Raw genomic sequence first — 20,856 nt, forward strand, 5'->3', positions numbered from 1 at the left:
CGCACTGCATTCGTGGCCGTGGAGAGCGGAGCGAACAGCTCATGCTTGTCGCCTGCTGGCGTTAAATTGTTTATTGGAGGATGAAAAATTGCGAAACATACTCCGGATCATCACACGGCGGGGGGCGGTGTTGTCGCCCCGAAACAGATACGGACCCACAAGCTAAGCATGGGTCGTATTCTTTTCTCTCTCTCTCTCTCTCTCTCTCTCTCTTTCTCTCTCTCTCTCTTTCTCTCCATTGCTATTGGTTCGTGTTCATGATAAAGTGTCCAATCTTTCCACCATATTACACACGCGTCCACCAGAGGACAAAGGTCTGGGTGGTGAATGTGATACGAACGTTCGACACTTTGTGGCTGTGATTCGACCGGTTGCGGCAAACCGCAAAACGAATCGGGTTGAAAGAAAAAAATCTATTTCTTTACACTGCACGTGGTGAGTTGGAAATTGCGCTGAGCGTGAGGAGAGGAGCCGAAGGAAGAAATGTGTGGCATCCGGTTGGCTGTTAACAGTGACAAGCTGTCTATTCGTGTGGAGAGCAGAGCGATTGCACCACGAAGGATTAGGTGCTTAAAAAATGGAAAAGAGGGTTAGATATCTTTTAAAAGGGTTTGTTAAGTTTTAAACATTTCTGCAAGATTATTACACAATGCATTTAATTCCTCATTTTTCCATTTCATCGATACTATAACTACCGTTCTGCTGGAGGTGTTATTAACATACATTTTTTCCACAATTTTTATAAAAAGAAGCAGCATATTCTGCTATAGTAGCCTGCATCCTTTCAAGCAGATCAGCATACTGCTATCGGCTAATGTTTCACATGACTGCACATCTGCCTTCCGTCCCTGGCAGCGTGCATTGTGTACCTCGAGCAGCGAGCAGCTCCGTTTACTCTTGAGCGCTCTTCAAACGTGGTATCTTTTAAAGCAGAGAAGCTAAAGCTAGCAGCCAGATGTAGGGCACTGAAAATAATAAGAAAATTAAAAAAGAACCAGTCCCTCCTATGCCAGTCTAGAAAGGTTCATCTCAATGGAAAGATGTATACGATAAATGCATGAAAATAAAACGCCACTTTCATGTGGAACAACGCAAGTGCTGTCGAGCTTGTTGTCAGTATAAAAATCCAAAGTTTCCATCCATTGCGCAGGGAAGGCAAAGCAAACGGGCAGCTTGAACCATCACATACTGACGTAAAATGTTGTGACTCGGTACGGGGTTTTTTTGTGGGGTTCGCAGGAAGCGAGAGAATGCACAATGCGCACCGAATGCGTTTGCTAGAAGGTAGCTCTGGTACTCTGGCACGTGTTGCACATTTTTCGTACGTACCAGCGTTTTGTGCCAGCAGTCTAGCAGCAAGACAGTTTGGCCCGGTTTTAAAGGTACGGGTACGGTAAATGTCACTCGTGGTGTATGATTTTCTTGTGCGCTTTCTCCGTCTGTACGATTCCTCGTTCGCTTTACAGGGTTGGTAGTGGCGAATGAAGCGTAATCTTAAATTGCTTTCGAGAATATTGCGTGACAAAGACAAGAACGCACCGAAACCGGTGTTTTGTTTGTGGCTAGCAGGAGAATAATGGCAATTGAAAATTTCCGTTTGGATACAACACGGTTTGCCAGGCGGAAGGAGGACTTTAAAGGATAATGAGAAAATAGAATCAAAGTTGGTATTTGTAGACAAACGCCCTGGTTTCTCTAAAATCTCTAAAATAATTTAAAAAAAAAAACAGTGCAAACCAATGATAGTTATACCACATAATTATACACGTTATCGTTGGAACCTTTCTTGCATACTTTTAGGCGCTATTAAAGACTAGCCGGTCTCATGGTACAGTCGTCAACTCGTACGACTTAACAACATGCCCGTCATGGGTTCAAGCCCCAAATAGACCGTGTCGCCATACGTAGGACTGACTATCCTGCTATGGGGGGAAATCAATAAGTCACTGAAAGCCAACCCCACAAGTGTGTTGGCAGGCCTTGACCGGCATCGGTTGTTGAGCCAAAGAAGAAGAATTGAAGACTGCGGATGGATTTTGTTCATGTACTTTTTGATAATCCAATTGTTGCAAACGCGACACCTTTATTTTATGAATTTCATTTAATTCAATTTCTCTTTGCGAGCAATCGCCACGACGATCACATTTTCAAACTTAACGGATGGTATTTCGAATTTAAAACGAGCAAACTGCTCAAAACGCTTTTGACCATTTTCAAGTTCCCTCAAGCTCCCTCGCAGTTCAAGGCCATCTGGTTCTTCTTGAATTGCACATTCTAGCAATAAGAAAATCAGTACGGAACTTCTAGTGGTTTAAGCTATGATTACTGCATGCATGCATAACTATCTTTAACGATGGACCAACTTTGTGAAGCGTAGGAAAATCTCGCATCCATGTGTCCTAGGATCATAAAAATTCAAACCTTAAATACAGGCTCGTCACCATTATCAACCGGGTAACCGGTAACCTTAGCTATTTGACAATGCAGGGATACCTTCTAAACAAGCACCAGAAGATTCAAGTGTTAGGTACAGTTCTGCCCAAAGGAAAATCCCTACGCCCGCAATCAATGCAACCAATTCGTCCCCACCACGAGAAAGGCAATAAAAAAGGATCGTATTTCTATCGCATAGCATTTGACATTAAACAGATCAGGCGTAGGCGCGTCAAAAAGAAGAGCGTTAACAATATGGAGAGAAAAATACGTGAAAAGGAGGGAAAATATTCTTCCCAAGTTAGAACGTTAAGCCTATAGTATAAAAACTCTAATTGTAGAAATGCATAAACTCTCGCTATTTGGTACTGAAACTGAAAGGTTGTGTGTGCTCACTTATTTCTTCCTCGTCGTTTTCAGTAGAAAGCCTTCGCGTGGGCATCGGCCTGGTTCTATTTTTTGATCAGGTCAAGAGGAATTGTAAAACGCTTTAAAGTGTTTTTTTTTTCACCAATAATAAACGGGAGATGGTAATAGCTAGGATAAAATACTAGGCAAAGAAAAATGGTTTCATAAATGCTAAGAATAAGAAATCAGAAAATTGAAAGAGACGAATGAAGCCAGTCTCTGTATGCAAAGAATATAGTTATAAGCTAAAGTGGTCTCAATGGGACTTTCTATCCAATAATTCCTATTTAGTTTTCATTTCAATTTGTTCCATATCAAAGGGAAATTTACTTTCAAATAGATGTATCGCTTGGAATCATACATTTTCATCAATTTACAAAAAAAAGTCCTACATTCATCAAATATGAATGCCAGCCTTCCAACTGCATGCGTCTCGAAATCAGAGCCGAAATCTGCATAAAATGTCCCCACTTTACGACCACTCGACTGGCAAATGTAAAATGATGCAGCATACGACTTTTTTTGCATATTTGTTTCATCCTTTTTTTTTGTGGCCGTGTAAATTTCTTCATGGTGCAAAACTCGTGCACACATATGATAAGAAAATATGACACTTTCATGGTGCAAATCTCAGCTGACACGTATTAGCCGTTCACCGTGCCGGGCACGGTTAGGTTCAAAATGTGGCGTAAAACAGATTCATCCTTCTATCGTTGCCCTCCCTCTTTGGACTTTGGTTAGCTTCGTTTGGAATACAAGCGATCGTATCGTTTTGGTAAGCAAAAGAAGAAGAAAAAAAAACAGGCAAAAAAGAACAAGACGTTGGCATGCAAGTACACTTCAAAAGACGCTCCGGTTCGGTGCGATGGGAAGATATGGTAGAAAAATGCTTTGCAGTTGCAGTACACCGCCTGCCATGTGAACAATGAGCGTTGGAATGGGAGAGCAAAAAATGAGGAGGAGTAGAAGGCATCCCAGGACAAGATGCAGCTGCTGCAATGCTGTGTTGCTGGATCGAATGATACTACTGAATCGGTACGTGACGGTTTGACAAAATCCTGCCCCCTAAACGGTGGAGCATATTTTTCTACCTGTTTTTCTATCGACTGAACTGTCTTTTAAAAGTTAAATGGTCGTGTTTGTAACCGACGTTTTTTTCTTGTGCCTTTGTGTGTGTGTGTGTTTGTGGCATAAAACACCATTTTTCTTGTGAGCTACAAATTAAATTTCGCTTCGCAGCGCTCACAACAGAGAGCACACATATTTTTTAATTAAACATTCGCACCATAATTGATTCTACGCTGGCGAACGAAAAAGCTCGCCCATGTCTCGTACAGCCATCCCGAAACACATGCATGTTTATGCACGTCAGGGAGCGCATCCCGTGCGAGCAGGGGACGAATGTACAAACACGTGGCAAGATGATGCTGCCGCCCGGTGCGAATGCCGTGCAAGCATCGGTGAACCTCCGGTGAAAAATGCAACTCAAGCATTCCCGTCAAGACGAAGTCATAAATATGCTCCCGGGGTGCACCAGGGTTCTTGCTCATTGCACCACATGTATGTGTGTGTGTGTGTGTGCACGCGCGTTCCAGCAGCACGAGCAGAAGCCGTTTATGCTTGCCAGAATGAGTTACCCCGTGTGCAGTTCCCGCCACTCCCGGCACTGGAACTTTCAAAGCAGCAAAGAGATGCTGACTCTCGGCTGGCAAGGTGCAAGCATTTGTGCATTCCGCCCGCGTTCCCGTACCGTGTGCAGGTCGGCGTGCCACCGTGCCGCCGATATGCATGCATGCCAGCCATTGCAATACGCTCTGGGCGGAGGGCACGAGTTTTTGCAACCCCGAATCCCGAAACCCGCGCCCCAGGCAAACGAATTTATCGATGCTAATGAATGTTGGCGCTCGGGCTTCAACCGTGTGCAAGATGTACGTTTTTTTATTTTTGGATTATTTTGCCCTGTTGGAGGTCCGTCGGTTGGCTCCAGCCTTCAGGGTTTGGATTGTCGGTCTATTGTTGGGTGATTCTACACTCATTAAGGTTTTGTGCCTCATTTTGAGGTTAAATGAGGCTTCGCATCAGGTAGCAGCGAACGAAGGGGGGAAAAATGAGCAAATGCAATATGTAAAATGATGCCCGACCAGCGTCATGTAAGCCCTGCAGCTGGAGGAGTCATCGTTTTGATTGCCTTTTTTTGTTGTTGTGTGTGATGCAAGTCTCAGCGGGCTGCCTTACCGTGTTACCGTTGGCGGCTTGTGGGTTTTAATTATGCGTAACAAGGGTGGAAATGCTTGCATTGTGAAGATTGCCTGCATACTGTTGATGAACACTGTGTAGTTTATATGAGGTATGTATATTTGATTGGCACAAAGATAGCAAAATTGGTAGAAAATCAGTGTTTTACATGCTTTACTTGTACCATACGGAGCCAATATTCTTAAAACTAGTAAGAATAATGAATAAATAGCTTTGTAGGAATCAGACTGAACAATTTGATGATTAATATTTGCTCAACAAATCAATATGCTATTGTACTAACTGTTCCTCGTATTCTTTTTAAAATTAAACTACCTTTAAAGTATGAAACAAATCATTCTTTTCACACATTTTTCCATTGCCTAAATCGTGCTACACCCACCGCTGCTCTAGCTTCTGCTCCCGTTCAGTGATTTATTGTAGTGTGCTGATATCTGTCATTACGAATCACTACATAATTTACACTGCATGTAATTAGTTAGTTTTCCCCCCTTATCAGGCACACTATCTCTAACGGGCGGAAAAAAAGCTAGCTCCCTCCCAGCACCCCCAGCAACAAGCCGAATAATCGGACTGTGTTTTATTATACCAGCGCAGCAGGGTGGCGTTGGGTAATTGTATTATTTAATAACCGTTTCCCCCCCCCCCCCCCCACCCGCTTTCGGACACAGTTCCAGCACACGGTCGCAGCACAGAAGAGACGCCCGGACGCCCGGACGCCCGGAACTTGAACTTTGCTGAAAAGGGGCCACTAAATCTAGTCTCATTAACCCTCCACCTGGGAGGGAAGGAAAAGCCTCCGACCTGACCCTGCAGCTGATTGACGTTGATCAATCTCGGTACGAAAGGGAGTTGATTATATTAATGCCGAGCCTGGCTGGACTTCGCTGAATGGAGCAAAAGCGGGGAGAACAAAGGAAATAAAGGGGCAAAACCACCACCGTAATAATTCATCCATTTTGGACCAGTACGACGCTGGTAATACACGTGACCCCGACGACAAATGATTGACTGATTGACTGCAAGTGGAAATGGAACGGCTTTGGGTGAGAGCGCGAGCAAAGGCAAGCGAAAATAATAAGGAAAATCAGGGCACGAGACAGGCGTATCGTAATAGTTTCCAGCATAAAAAACACCCGCCCGTAGCGCTGTGGGAAGTGAAATTGAAGTGATTCGCTGGAATCAATCGATGCTATCTGGCCAGAGTTAAGTGTGATTGGAAGCAATATACAGTGGTTTTGTTTGAAGTTGAAGTCTAGCAGTTCAAGTGTCTGCGTGTGGTCAATACTTCTCTGGCGTGTGTGGAATTGTTGAGTGCATTTAAGAGTCGTCCCAGGACACTTACCTGAAATGGAAAAAAGGAATTCGAAAAAAAAAATGCATCATTAGAGTGTTGACTACCTAAAAAATGAATTTAATATGCTTTTATTACACTTAAAGCCATTTCGGAAACAAACCACCTCCCGCCGTCAGCAACTCGTTGAACTTGAATTGTTTATTGATTTGTAACGTACGAGCGCATTAAGACTGGCGGTGAATGGAAACCGGTACTCCAAACCACCGACTGCAGACCACCAGGAACACGAATTGTCGTCCTTTGGAATGTAAAAAGGGCACTTTAAAAAAAAAACTAAGACGCAAGCCACGAACCCCACAAGAGTGTGTTTGAGGGTACGGGTTTTTCCTTCTCCTACTCAATTTCCTCGTACAGCAGTTAAACGCAGCCCACCCTGAACGCTAAACCAATAAACTGTGACGATTTAAAAAAAAAATCGTTTTAGAAATTTTTGAAGAATGACTCCACATTCCGGGAAAAAAAGCAGGACCTTGACGCCGGTGAGCCGTTTTCCCTTCGCTTCCCTGGGCTGGCGATGTACACGTTCGCCGCCATCGGTACAAACCCAACGCGCTCCTCCAAGCCCGGTCGGTATGATTTATAGTAAAAGGAAAAGCAAAATTACCATCATTAATTTGATGGTCGTTTCCAATAAGCCACAGCTATTCTTCGTGTGTGTGTGAGAGAGAGTTTTTCTTCAGTCGGGCTCCACCTTTTTGTAGCAGGAACTAGCTGAACTATTGCTAGCCCATTAGCTAAGCTCGTTTGTTTTTCGCGGTAATATGCGCTTCTGTATGTGTGAATGTGTGTGTGTGTGTGTGTGTGAGTACACAGGGAAGAGAAGTAAAAATGCTTCCCATTTGCAGTGTTTTGTGTATTGTGCTGCGGCGGTTTGTTTTGAGCTAAGGACGTTCGCCCGCCCCGCGTTTGACGCAGTAAATCGTTGCCAATCGTGGCCTGCCCTCGCGCTTGATGTTCACATATTTGTTCGTCTAAACTTGGGCAAATAATGGTACCTAAACACATACACACACACACCCACCCCCAGAGCTGGTGCATGGTCAGCCGGCGTACAGCGTCGTTTCTTCGTGGACATGTAATATGCGGCCACCGTGCATGATGGAAAACTTCAGCCGTGGCATGATTGTTTGTGGAAATTATTAATCACACGAATGCCATGGCCACTGCACATTACGCTGGCCTGCCTGTGCTGTGGAAGGTATACACACACACACACAAAGGCGCGCGCGCGCTCAAGTAGACTATAGGAGAACCGGTGGAGAAAGTACTTGGCCTGTTACGCCGCAAGATGCCGTCCGCTGTGCTGCTGTTGGGAGCTGAGTTTGATTGGTTGTTTGTACTTGACTCGGTCGGTTGAGTTTAGCCAGCGCACGCTTACTACCTCCCATCACCAGCACCACCTTCCCAATCGAACCCTCAGCGCCGTAAAACAATGGTGGATCCCCGGCTTCAGCAGCATCACGACTGCTGCTGCTGATGAGGATGATGAGGATGATGTGAAGTTTTCGCAGTTCCTAGAAAATCCATCGCACCCGCAGCGACAACGAGTACAGCGCCCTCGAGAGCGCGCTCGACAACTCCAAGCGAGCACACAAATCCAATAATAAGCTTTAGGCAGCGGGGCTCTGCGACCGATAATTGGGAGTGCGCTGTTGCTTTGCTGGGATCGCCTTTCACCCGCCCGGCGCGTTTTTAGTCTTACGGGAAAAGAGGCTCAGCTTTTCAACGGGCCCGATGGATGAGATAATGATCGCAACGCTACTCTACCGGCATCACGAGATCCGGTAAAAGTTCGAATCGAATTAGAAAAGGCCCGCAGGACCGCTGAGGGCACTAGACGCCCGGCGGGCGTGCGGGTTTGACTCTTGTTTGGAAATTAATTTATATCATTATCTTAGCCTTGGTCTGGGGCCTTTTAAGAGGACATTCCGCAGTCCGCTGCACGACTGATCTTTGCCGGCGAGCTGCGCCGTTGGCGAGCACCCGGCCGGCTCGATGAACTGTAAAGCACGTCGCGAAAGTCAATTAAAGGTTGGATGCGTTCGAGTGGTTGCGATTTTGTTTTGTTGCTTCTGTCGGTCTCTCTATCTAAGGATTCTAAGAGTTCGCTACATCATTAGACAGATTAAGCTGCGATCAGTGAAGAAATCGTGAAAAGAAAAATGAACCAGAAACTTGTCTTGAATCCCCCAGATGGCGACAGCAGCGTTTCCTGTTCCTACGTGTACTGAAACGTGTCGAAAACGCTCCAATGATAATAAAATATGACAATCTGTGAACGATTTGTGTGCGCTTGTGTCCCCGGCCGGACCCCGAAGGCATATTTCGACTGCCGCTGACGCAGGGTAAATTGCTTCGTGGGTTGAATGAAATGACAATTTACGATTCCCACAAGTGGAATTTCGAACTGGGTGCGAACTGTATGGCACCGCCACACAGACGCGCCCGGAAGGAAGGGAGTGCTAAAACGAAAAATACGACCCGTTCCCCGTGCCTTGCTCGATCGCTCGCCCTCATCCCTTGCTGTACAATCATAAATATTCCTATTTCGCTCCTAGACTTCCGGGAATGTTCTTTTGGGGTTGGAACGGTTTTTTTTCTCTCTCTCTACGTTTGCCCCCTTTTACGATCTACCACACTTTCCTGTTGGAACTGACGGGTGGATTGGAGAAGCTTTCTAAGGGATGCAACAGCAGCAGCAGCAGGAAAGGATATGAGATTTTCTCAGTGTTTGAAGTGTTTCACACTCAACGCTGGTGTTTTCCACCGGCACCGTATGGCGCAGCTGGGCAATGGGTGTCCTCTCGGCTGTAATAACTTTTGCTCCCTTCGCCTCCGCACCGCATGCACCGCTTGCTTGGCCGGCGACCAACTTACACCCGGTTGGTCAAATAAACAAAAGTGCATCTTGTGCAGCTTGCGCGCGTCGTCCGCCGCCCTGTCCCTGTCGCCCGGAATTGGGTTACCCGCTGTCACTTCCGACTTGCGCTTGCTGCGATATCATTGACAGCACGGACAGCCAGGCAGTTTGGCGGGCGGGTGTGAACGGCCGGTGCGGTGCTTGCAAGTAAGATAAGAGTGCTTAGGGCAGCCGGGAGCTTCTTGTTTCGCTGCGACGGGACGCTTTTCGCAGTACGATATGCTTCCAGCCATTTTCTTTATTTTCGATATCGGTAAGTGAATTCCTATCCTGGGGAAGCAAATACAGACACACACACACTGGGAGTTTCGGGCTATTTTGCCCATTGTGTCAATATTTTCTGCTCCTGATTCGCTTCCACTTAGCAGGACAGAACTTTCTGGTCCCACCGGAAACCTTCTTCTTCGGGGTAGAAAATGCTGCTTTTTGATTTATAAAAGAAAAAGAAAAACAACTGGAAAACACACTACACCACATTATTTCGTGTGTGTGAAGTTTGCCACCCTTGCGGGAATGTTAGTGGGGCAAATCTAGTTGGCAGTGTAAAATTGAAGAACTCTCTCGTCTTAAGTAGTTTGGGCACCTTCTACGGGTGGGGCTTTAGTTTCGCAAAAAAAAAGCATGAAACATGATTCACAAAACGTATGGCAGCCGTATTGGTGCCATAATAATGACAAAGGCAATGCTTAGCAGCAGGCAATAACAAACCGTGAATCAGATAGAGCCGCTCGTAAAAAGGCAACATCGCGCCGTTGTGAATTTCGGGCGCTTCACGCCCGAATCACGATTCCAGTGGCTCATTTTCCAGGTAATAAATAGCACAACATGAAATTATTATTTCCCGTTTTTTATGTGTCCGACGGTAAAACGGTGGCGCCAGACCAGGGCAGTTGGATTCAGTGTTTTTGTCTGCGGCTCCTGCTCCGGGGCAGCTTTATACATTTGCCTGGCGGATGCTGGCTGACGAGCAAAAGCGAAAAGCTTGCAATCAATCTTGCGCAGCTCCATTAGCGAGGAAATGTTTATGGTTTCGCGGAAACTATGATAAAACTGCTAGAAATGGCTAGCAACTGGATGGATGTCTTGCCCACGGACAGTAAAGATACAACATCAACAGATTGTCCAAGGCGGGGGGAAGGAAAATGAGGCTGCTCGCCGGCTAGTTAGGGCAACTCTTTGAATGCTGCAATTCATTTCGATTCGACGGTTTCATGGCTTCACTTTGGCGGAAGCTGGCGGAATGGCGGTAGAGGCGGATTTTTTTATGGCGCTACATACTAAATCTTATTGATTGAGTTGATTTGGCGAATAGATGTGTTTTATTGGTGCAGTGAATCCTTTTGTCCAGTCGACTATAATTTTGAAGACAATTGATCGTTTTTATGTTTATATCAGGAGAGAAGAGTACCTTTTTATGTCTTTTGTTTGTGTTTGAAGGCAATCATTTTCCAGATTGTCGTGTTTGGTTTGCTGCGTATATATTGCCTTGTTTAAGAATCTCCCTTATTTGCATGTCATTTTGAATATGTTCAATTTGACTATGCGTTAATCTTAATTTGTTACAAAATATCAACAGACTTAAAAATAAAGAATATTAAAAAATTGATATTAATAAAAATGCTCTATACCTTCCGTTGGTCCCAATAGCTACGCTCTGCGTACGTCTTTTCAAACCGATAAACAAAATACGAAATTTATTGCACAGCTAAAAAATAACGCGAAACAAAACCACTTCCTTCAACATCACGCCAATCGGCTATAAATAATATTCACCATTTCCGGAAAGTAATGTGTTTTCTACTTAAAATAAAAAATCATCAACAGCATTACAAAAAAAAATACAAATAAACTCTTTCACACATTCAGCGCTACCTAAACCAATGTGAGTATGTGTTGTTCGTAGCAAAAACACAAAACAAAAATCAATGAGCAAATACACAAAAACAACAGGAAACAGGGGTAAAGCTGTTTGCTTTTCGTGCGGTACGGTTTCGGTATATCAAATGCAACCGCGTGTAGGTGACAGTGTGGCACGAAAAACAAAGCCTGACTGAATAATGTACGCCCCGGAACCGGGAATGGTGCACCGGCCGGATGGTTTCTTATTGGAAAAGTTTACTGCGCGTGGGCATAGTTGCGAAAGGTGTGAAAACATTCCGTAGGTTAACGATACAAACAAAAAAGGTGTAAAAGTGGTGCAAAGAAAGGTGTACCAAAAGTTTACCACATCAATGCGTAGAGCAGCAGGCTCGAGTGCTGGTAGCAATTTGAGTAAGATTATTACGAAAAAAAGGTATTTGATTTATGAACTTTTTTTCAAAATTGAGATTGAAAACACTGCTCTATAGCTTGTCTTTTGTGTGGCAAAAACATCGCAAACAAGGTTGTCTCTTAAAGGAACCCCATTTCCTAATGACAGAGTATCGTTTGTCATGGTTTGATGATCATCTTTAACAACTTTTTCTCGTTTCGGTACTATCTACACTCAAAATCTCTGAACGATTAACTGCTTGATGAGTGATAGCCGCTTTTTAGGGCCGGCTGTTAAGATAGAACGTGTAAATTGTGTGCGAATTGGCGTCTTTTCTCCAACAATGATGATTTGTGCTGCGCTGTAGCAACAAAAAAGAACATGATTGTAGATCGGATAAGATTAAAAGAGATAAATTGTTACGGCAAACAACATGGTAGGAAATATGGTCATGGGAAAGTCACATTTTAATCGTGGTTTTGCGGAAAATCTGATACTATTTTATCGCCATAAGTTCTACTCGCGTCAATATTAGAAAGCTGCTATGCCACACAGCATCGTTGTTCTAGTTTTTGGTACTGTAAATCAATATGAACCAAAGAGGCTAGTTCAACTCAATCGCAACGACGGCACTGACCATGCATTTCAAATTTTAACCAATCAATATTTAATCCATAGAAAACACACACACACACGTAGCTCGAATGCTGGCACTTTTCTGTGCACTGTGTAAAAACCCAGCAAACGTAGCGTATGAATAAGTGATGCGCAGAGATTTAAAAGTTCATCTTTTGAAATCGGAAGTGCAAGGATGGAAACATTGTAGTGCAACAAAAACCAAAATATCAGCCGCTTGAAACACAAAGGGAAATAAAAAAAAAAACGAAACAAAACACAACAAAGTGATGCAAAAATCATTACACTTCATGTACGCTCCGATTGCTGAAGTGACTCTCGACTGTACCGGCGTACGAAACGCTGCTCGAAATGGAGGTTTCACTCATGCATTGCTTCATGGCACAAAAAAAAAAGAAAAGGACTACACGCAAACTCATTCACATGGACCACTTTTGTCTCAATGCTCCACATGTGGTTTGGTTGCTGTTTCCGTTTTGGCAGTTGCAACTATAAATAAATGCTTGCCGGTTTTTCCAATGTAATACAAATATTGTGCTATCGCCCATTATGCATGCAACGTGATCGAAAAACGAACGCTTCAAAGTTCTGGACATCCGCCTCGGTCCACCGGGAGGAAAGAGGAGAAAAATAAATCCACCCACGGGTGTAAAACGATGCAGCAGAAGCGGCAAACCAGTGGCACTGGTTGTACCTTCGATGTGTGTGCGCTGATAAAAAAGGGAGCTTCAGAGAGATAGAGAGAGAGCGAGAGTGAGAGAGAGAGATGAAGAACATCAGCAAAAACAACGATCTTGCCCAAGCCGTGCAACGTGAAGCTTCATAATGTGTAATGTATAAATGAGAGAAGATAAGGGAGGAAAATTGGGGAGGGGGGGAGGAGATAACATCGAGCATTAACACTACAAAACAAAAAAAAAAGTGGCGACTGCCAGCCAACAGCAAATGTGTGTGTTGTAACAAACGAGACCACTTCTGTTTGGTGGTAAAAATTACACTGGCCGGAAAAACAGACAGCTGTACACGTGCACGGGATATTGTGTGCGAGTGTGTAGGGGGAGAAGGCGCTTATGTGCGAATCAGAAAATCAACCGTTTGCAACGTGTTGTGTTTAAATTCTGGGGGCATTTTTTTTAAATTTTACTGTACTCATTCATGCTCTTGGGTTTCGTGTTCGTTGATTCGATGGTACATTGAGTCCTCGTTTTTTGTGTCAGTTTATTCGTACGCGCTGTAGTAAATTTGTTTGTTTGGTTTTTCCTTTTCAGCAGGACCGGAATTAACCGAGAGATTCTTTTATTATTATTATTTTTTGGATGTAGTGTGTTTTTCTGCTGCAGCTAGTGGTGGATTTTGCTGTGAAAAGAATGTTGTTTTGTTGTATCAGATGAGTACGAAGCTTAACGAACTTTTGTTCAAAGTTCTCCACATATTGTTGCATTCGTCCCATGATCTGTGTTGACTGCTTTGAAGGTAAAAACATCAAGGATTTATGGGATATAAACATAACACAATGTTTAAAGGTAGACAGGAAGAGAAATATCCTGAAACTATTCGGCAGAAAGGACCCTATACCAGTAATTGTTCATATTTGAGCCTAATTTATGCAACATTTCAAAAACTATATGAAAACATCACAGAGTACCTGTCAAAGATCAGTAGTGTCAAGGATCAAGTCTTTCAAACGAAGCAAGTCTTGGAGAGAAGCATTTTAAACATCGCATGGAAGTTATATCCGATAGCAAAAAAGCCAACTATGATTGCGCCTAAAGATATGCAATGATTCACTTTATTGAGCATGTTTTTCTCAGCACGTGAAAAATTAGAACAATAATCCATCTTTTTTTCTTTGTTTTTCTTTCAGTTGGTTTCATTTACATATGAGAAATGTTTTTAGAAAAAAATGTCAATTGATTACAATAGAGAGAAAAAAATTGTTTGAGTTTTCTGTTTAAAATCTTTTATTTCCTGCGATCAGTGTATCAGAAGTACAACGAATGTTTACGAAACGAAATTTTACATAACAATTAATTTAAAAACTTGGTAGTGCAGGAGCGTACAGCAGCCCCACCGTCCCGTGTATTATCACTCATAAATAGTAACAGGTTGTGTAATGGTTGTAGCAACAATAAAACGACGGATAATTGAACTCACACACAACATTTCACACGCCTGTCGGTGCACGTGAGCTCTGCGCCAGCTCTGTTACTTGTTTCTCTTTTCTCCGCTATCTTTCTCTTCCTCTAACCATCTCCCCAGCCTACATTAGAGTGTAATCGGATATTATCACAACGGCAACATTGACACACTATTGCAGTTGGGAAAGGTCACGGGACGAAGGTGGCAGGAGCTGTGCAACCCTGTTGCGAACACGTGGACTTAACACAGGCAATCAAGTGACTGCACAACAATTGCACTCACACACACACACACACACACACACACACACACCCACTCGCTCAGTGGTACGTACCTTCGTCGGTCGGTGTGCGCTCACGTTGCTGACGGCTGTCCGGTGTAGCGGCCGGCGGACAGCGAACGTGGTCCGGCTCGTTGCAATGTAACACCTGATTCATTTGCACAATCTTATCTACATTGTCACCGGACTGCCGGTTGGATGAGCCAGCCGTGCCGGTGGGCTCACCACCCGCCGGACAATAATTGTGACAAGCGTCCACTTTCCAATCGGATGTCTTCGGTGCTGCGACACCAGTTTCTTGTCCCGCTCGGCGCTGCGATTGGTCCTCCGTATCCGTGGCGCTGTCGACCATCTCCTCCGGCACTGTCGGGAGTGGGAAGAGTGCCGACTGGCTGGAGGTACCAGGGGGCGGCCCGGGCGAGATGGCTCGCATGTCAGCGAGCGCGAACCGGGGATCAATCATAAACAGCCCCTGCTGCTGGTACACGTCCAGCGGGTTCCAGTTGAAGATGGCCACGCTGGTAAATGGGTCCTCCCGGTGGGGCGGTAGCTCCCCACCGACCGGCTCATTGTTCGCGCCATTGTTTGCGCGACACTTTTTGCGCTCCCCATCCGATGGCGTCCTTTCTGGCGTGTCACGGTCGTCGATTGTTGGCGTCATTCCGTTCCCCTCCTCGCCACCGCTACTATCGGAGGCTAATAAATTAATTAAATTATCATCATTTATCTCGACCCGTGGTGCCATCGCACGATTCTCGGCTCGCATCCCTGGTGCGCCCGCTTCTTGTTGCGCGGCTGCTGCATCGCCGCCGCTCGCCGACACTTGCCGCTCCTGGAGCAGCTGCTTCTGCTCTAGCAGCTGCTTGGAAAAGGTCAACAAATCATCCAGTATGCGTTCGATTACCGGCACGTTCTCGACCAGCTGGCCGAGGGTCGCTTTCGTGGCTGCACTTTCCACGCTGTCTTCCGCGTTCGCTTGGAGCGAGTGGTTAAGCTGTTGAAAAATGTCCTCAATTTCTTCGCCGCGCGTTTGCCGGCGGGTGGGATCGGGTGTGGGTGCACGGCAAGCGGGCGTTGATTGTTGCCGTTCGTTTGCGGTAAAATCGGGCCCGGGCGAAGGGGTTGTAGCGCGGGGGCTTATATTTCCATTTTCAAACCTTGCCCAGCGGGTGTAGTCGGTGGGAGGGGAGGGAGCACGGGACTGTTGACACTCGCCGGGAGGGGAGTGAGCTGCACTCAACCGGTTTGCAGCAGGGGGGCGGGCGGAGAAAAGTTGGGGAAATTCAAACAAAGAAAGCCATGAAATGTGATGTAGTTTGTGGGGCGGGGGGGGAGGGGGGGAACGCGGGACTATGGTGAGGTTGGGGAGGGATACAAATAGAATCAACGCTGACGGACAGGTTCGGTGACAATGATTACTCAATTAATGTCGATGAAAGTCGATATAGAGTTGCTTCGTGTTCCCTTTTTTTTGGCCTTTTCTCATCAGGCGAGTGAGTGAACTTCCGATGTCCTGGGGCAGGAATTGGTGTGAGTATGATCCATTGTTCTCGTGCACTCGTAGTGTCCTGTGGCTGCCCTCCTGCGTCACGAGTCGGTGTGTGTTTGGTTATGAAAGTCAAAGTTTTTTGTGTCATTTTTCTCCATTAGCTTGTATTTTCTAGTATTTTTTTCTTCTATCTATCTGTCGCTCTCTATGAGCATGTCTGTGTGACAAATTCCATTAGCAACGCTAGCGGAAGGTTGATTTTATATTTAGCTTCACCTCGGATGGTTTGCCATAATCTCTCCTCTGTAGTTTGTCGTATCATGTCAAAACCTCGGTATTGCACACATACACACGTGGAAGTTGGAATTTCAAAACCTTGCCCGAAGTCCCCTGGCTGTGAGTTGACCACTGACAGGGTTTTCCATTCGAGCGGGCCGCAAAACCCCCATAATGCAATTCACCGCCAGCATCGTCATCGAAATGGAATGACCCGCACCCGCGTGTCCTGTGTGTCTGTGACGACAGCCACAACACAAAAACAGGTGGAGAAGTTTGTGTCTCGTGTTTCACCGTCCGTTGCTGTGTGCCCCAAAGGAAGCAAAGGGGGGAAAATGTTTGATGAAATTTCAGGGCCAAGTTTCGGCACGGCAGCGCAGTGCGAGCTGTGTAATGGTCCCGAAGGAATGTTGCTCGCCCGGACGGTGGCCCGGGTGGTTCATTTCTCATCAGCCGTAAAATGTACACAATTTCGAATTTTCCGTGCTGTGGGGCGATTGCGTGTTGATGTTGGGTGGTTTTGAAACGCGTGGAAAAAAACATCTCATCTTCCGCTCACTTGTGTGCGGCACACAAAGGCCGCAAGACAGATGGATGGATCAGTGTGAATTGCAAACCAATTTCAACCTTCCGAGAGAAGATGACTGGCGATGAAAGTGTGATGCGTTCGGAGCGTTAGGCGTGTGGACCGGTTTTCATACGCACCAAGGTGGCACGGCCATTCAGCGGCCCCGGGTGCGGCATTTTCCAGTGCTGACTCGTCCGTGCTGCCAGTCCGACCGGGGGCGGCAGGTGTTTGCGCTCCCTGTCCCCGTTTATCGCTCAATAATTCAAATCGTCCAAATTCCAGCGCCCGTTCGTCGAACGGGCCAAATATAAACTCACCATCGGTGAAACTAATCATGCGCGCTGGCCGTACCGGCGTGTCGACGGTCTCGGTGCCGCGTTCCGACCGTGCCGGTGCGCTATTTTCGGCCCCGGCGTGGCCGCGCGAAGGGTCGATTGATTTGTCCCGCGGTGCACCGGCCCACTGGTGGTCGGAATGGTGATGCGCCCGGCTGTTTGCGCTGGCGTTCCGTGTTTTATCAGCCGTTAAATTTGTTTTAAAATAATCAACATCAACATTACTGCTGGCCGGTACGGTTGAGGGCGTTGGCGAGCAAAACGATTCGCCCGAAACGGTGCGGTACGGGTCGGCATCGTCCCGCTGGCTGCAGCTGTTCGGTTCCGGGGAACCGGAGCCGAAGCGTCGTGGGCAGCGGGTGGGATGAGCGTTGACATCATTATCACCACCGGCGGCACCGGAGCCAACCGTTGGCTGGCAACGGTCCCGGTGCGATGGGTTCGTTGATGGGAAAGTTGTCGCATTGACGGCAACTGCAGCGGTTACTGCCGGTGAACGGTCGACGCTGGCACGATGGTTGGACCGGTCTGCAAATGGGTTTGCAATTATTTTAACCTATAATCTTAAACGTACGGAGCCGGGAGAAATGTTGTTGATTGGACGCGTGGCGCTTGGTGATGGAGGACCGTTCGGTTGGGCAAATGCATCTGTTGGATGATGTTGACGCAAGGACAGTGCATCTGAATTCGTTTAGTTGCACAATTTCCCAGTGATCTGTTTTCTGTAGAATTGACTTGAATGAAGTTCCTTAGATATGTGACCGATTTCAAGGGAAATCTGAACACATTAAAAGCAGAACCATATCGTTCGAATTTGAAAACATACGTCAAGTGACTTCCCGGAGCTTTGCTAGTAAAAAGGACTCTCTGGTGCGATAGTTCTTGGAACGGAAGAGACAGTGTTTTCGTCTTATCGGTTTTATTGGGAAATCAATTGCTTTCACAATGAATTTATTTCATTCCAAGTGCAATCGGGTTCTAGGTTGGTTTTGACTTGAGAAACGGTGCATATGCATTTGCAATTTGGTTCAATGTGTGTCTTAAAAATCGTATTTCAATGTTTTTTTTTATACGAAACCTTTAAAAAACAATAAAAATGGTTCTATACTTTATCCAGTATTTCATTTAACAATAATCATTAGCATTGTATTATGATGTATTTCAATTGAAAAATCTGTTCATAAATTCGATTTTACAGTTTCCATTGAAGTACACATCCAAGAAATTGCACTCCTCAATCAAACCAACCCCATTATGGGCCCCGGAATTTGCCAACAGGTACGCCAGGAATCAATTGAATCTTTCCGCTCCCCCTGCCCAGCGATCATACGCACTTCATCACGATCATACACACTTCAAACTCATCGGCATTTCGGCGCACTCGACGCATTCAATTGATGTGCGGCCGGGGCCCAAACGAGCCCGGCCATAAAATGCATTCCTTGATTGTTATTCCAAACAATTCAGTGGTACTTTTTTAATTTCCCTCTCGTCTCCCGCTCGTCCGTTCCCTTTTATGTCGTCATAACAAGGGACAGTAATAAACGACACATTGCATGTATGAAAAAAAAAGCGACAACGGTCAACACGGAAACATCCGAAACCAGTACCAGTCACGCGTTGTTCCTTAATTGCTTTATGCTCCGGACCGGTCATCTAGTGCGCGAACTGATTTTGTTTGTACTGTTGGCTGATTTTCAACCACCGACCGAGGGTGGGGCGGCCGTACTGTTGCTTGTGCTGGCGTTTCGCTTTTATTTGCCATTCGTGAAGCTTTTTTTTATTGGTATGAATCACGGCACACAATCAAGCAGCACACTTTTAATCCACGCACACTTTTATTATCCCCACTAATTCCATTCCGCTCAAATTTGCTCGTTGTTATTTGATACGGTTTTGATTGATGTGATAAATAAAGCGGGATGCAAGCTGGGCTGACCAGCTCGGCCATCGGGGAATGGGGGTGCGGTAGTATGGGAATATTGGTTTAATTAAATATTTGCATCCATTGGGGAAGATGATATGCGCTGAGCGGGAAAGTTTTGACCGATAAAACGGCGAAAAAAAAAGGATGCTGATTGTTTTACTTTTACTTTGGAAGCTCTAAAAAGGCTCTTTGTTTGCCAAAAATAGCATTGTGAGTATGTAAATTGGAAACTTATTGATAGAAACGGTAACGTTATTGATAGAAACGAATACTGGGAAAATGTTTGTTTTGCCTAGTTCTAATTGAATTGGACTCTAAATTCAAGTTCTTCCCTCTAACTTAATTTGATATTTTTTGTACATAAATAATGTTTTTTCCAAGAGTAGCTGCCTAGAGCCTGCTATAGACTCTATAATTACATCTTCAATAAACCAGAATATCATAGCTGAACACGAGCTGTTTCACCTTCTGCAGGCATTGTTCAGCTACATAGTGCAATATGATTTATTGGGTCCGTTTAAGGCTCATGTTCCTAAGAACGTGTAAATCCTGTTTTTATTGGAGAAATTTAAATCCCACATTGATGTGTAATACATGAAAGCTATCAGCAGCATTAAAGAGACTCTCAGAGTAGTCCAATATCATAAGCAATATCGTTTTTATTTTCTAGGAATGTGCCAAAAAGGCAGTAGGAATTATCAGCCATTGGGGCCCTTTCCGTTTGAAGTTCGCAGGCTGAAATTTCAGCCTGTCAGCTGTTTGTATTGTATAGCAGTTTTCAAGCAGCTATCTATGTGAGTACAATATACAGGTGGGCTTATCCCAAGGTGTATGAATTTAGAAGGCTGATTTTTATCGCTTCTACTTCTGAATGATGATTTTAAGAGTGTTTTGTGTATTCGTCAAGCCTCTAGAAAGCTCGTTGGAGTAAAAGTTTTTACTAGTTCTGTCAAAAAGTGATGTTCAAAATTGGTTATAAAAATGCTATGAGACCACCTGGACTACATTCACTTTGATTCCAGATTCCACCACCTGATCTCTTTAATGCACCTTGGGATAAATGTAAACAACACCGTGTTTTCGAGCAGGTACTCGAATCTAACTCTAGCTTTGTGGCTAGAATAATCTAGACTGAAAATTGCAGGCTAGTTTTTTGTGTGGTTTTGTATGGAGTGTTTACATGATTTCAGCCTCCAACTGTCAAACTCCATACAAAAAACTAACTAGAATCGTGAAGGCCATTAGTTGCTTGAAATACAGGGTTTCAAGAATTATACAGACATGTTCAGGCGAGTTGTAGTTTTGTTCAGGCATAAAATAGACTCTTTCAGCGAGATATCGAATTGTTCGAAAGTAGGCGTTGACATGTTCGGTTATACTGTAGAGCTGTCACTTCCGTACACCTTGGACTGCAGTTTGGATCATTCTCATCAGAAGGTAAACAAACGGTTTTCGAAAAAAAAAATGTTTGTTTCAACTAATTCATGTATTGAACAGCTGGAGGAATGATTGTTTGCTACTTTTAGGACACTTAAGAATGAAAAATTGAATGCTGCGGTACAGGGTGTAAACAAAACAAAT

At 45.0% G+C, this 20,856-nt stretch overlaps 1 protein-coding gene across 11 annotated transcripts in view; it reads right to left on the minus strand.

Moving 5' to 3' along the window:
- The window catches only part of LOC121593194 (putative mediator of RNA polymerase II transcription subunit 12), a 96,926-nt gene that overhangs the window by 45,708 nt on the left and 30,362 nt on the right, over window positions 1-20,856 (minus strand). For 10 of the 11 annotated variants that reach the window (XM_041915365.1, XM_041915368.1, XM_041915367.1 and 7 more), the window contains 2 exons: window positions 17,151-17,876; window positions 14,212-15,910 (listed from right to left, as the gene is read on the minus strand). The exons of the other annotated variant lie outside the window; for it this stretch is intronic. In XM_041915365.1, the coding sequence (XP_041771299.1) occupies window positions 14,721-15,910; window positions 17,151-17,876 (1,916 nt within the window). In that variant the 3' untranslated portion in view covers window positions 14,212-14,720. Of the gene's footprint in view, window positions 1-14,211; window positions 15,911-17,150; window positions 17,877-20,856 lie in introns of those variants that run through there. 11 annotated transcript variants of the gene reach the window in all.

The sequence above is a fragment of the Anopheles merus genome, chromosome 2L (genome assembly GCF_017562075.2).
Source record: "Anopheles merus strain MAF chromosome 2L, AmerM5.1, whole genome shotgun sequence".
In the NCBI taxonomy this organism is placed as follows: Eukaryota; Metazoa; Arthropoda; class Insecta; order Diptera; family Culicidae; genus Anopheles; species Anopheles merus.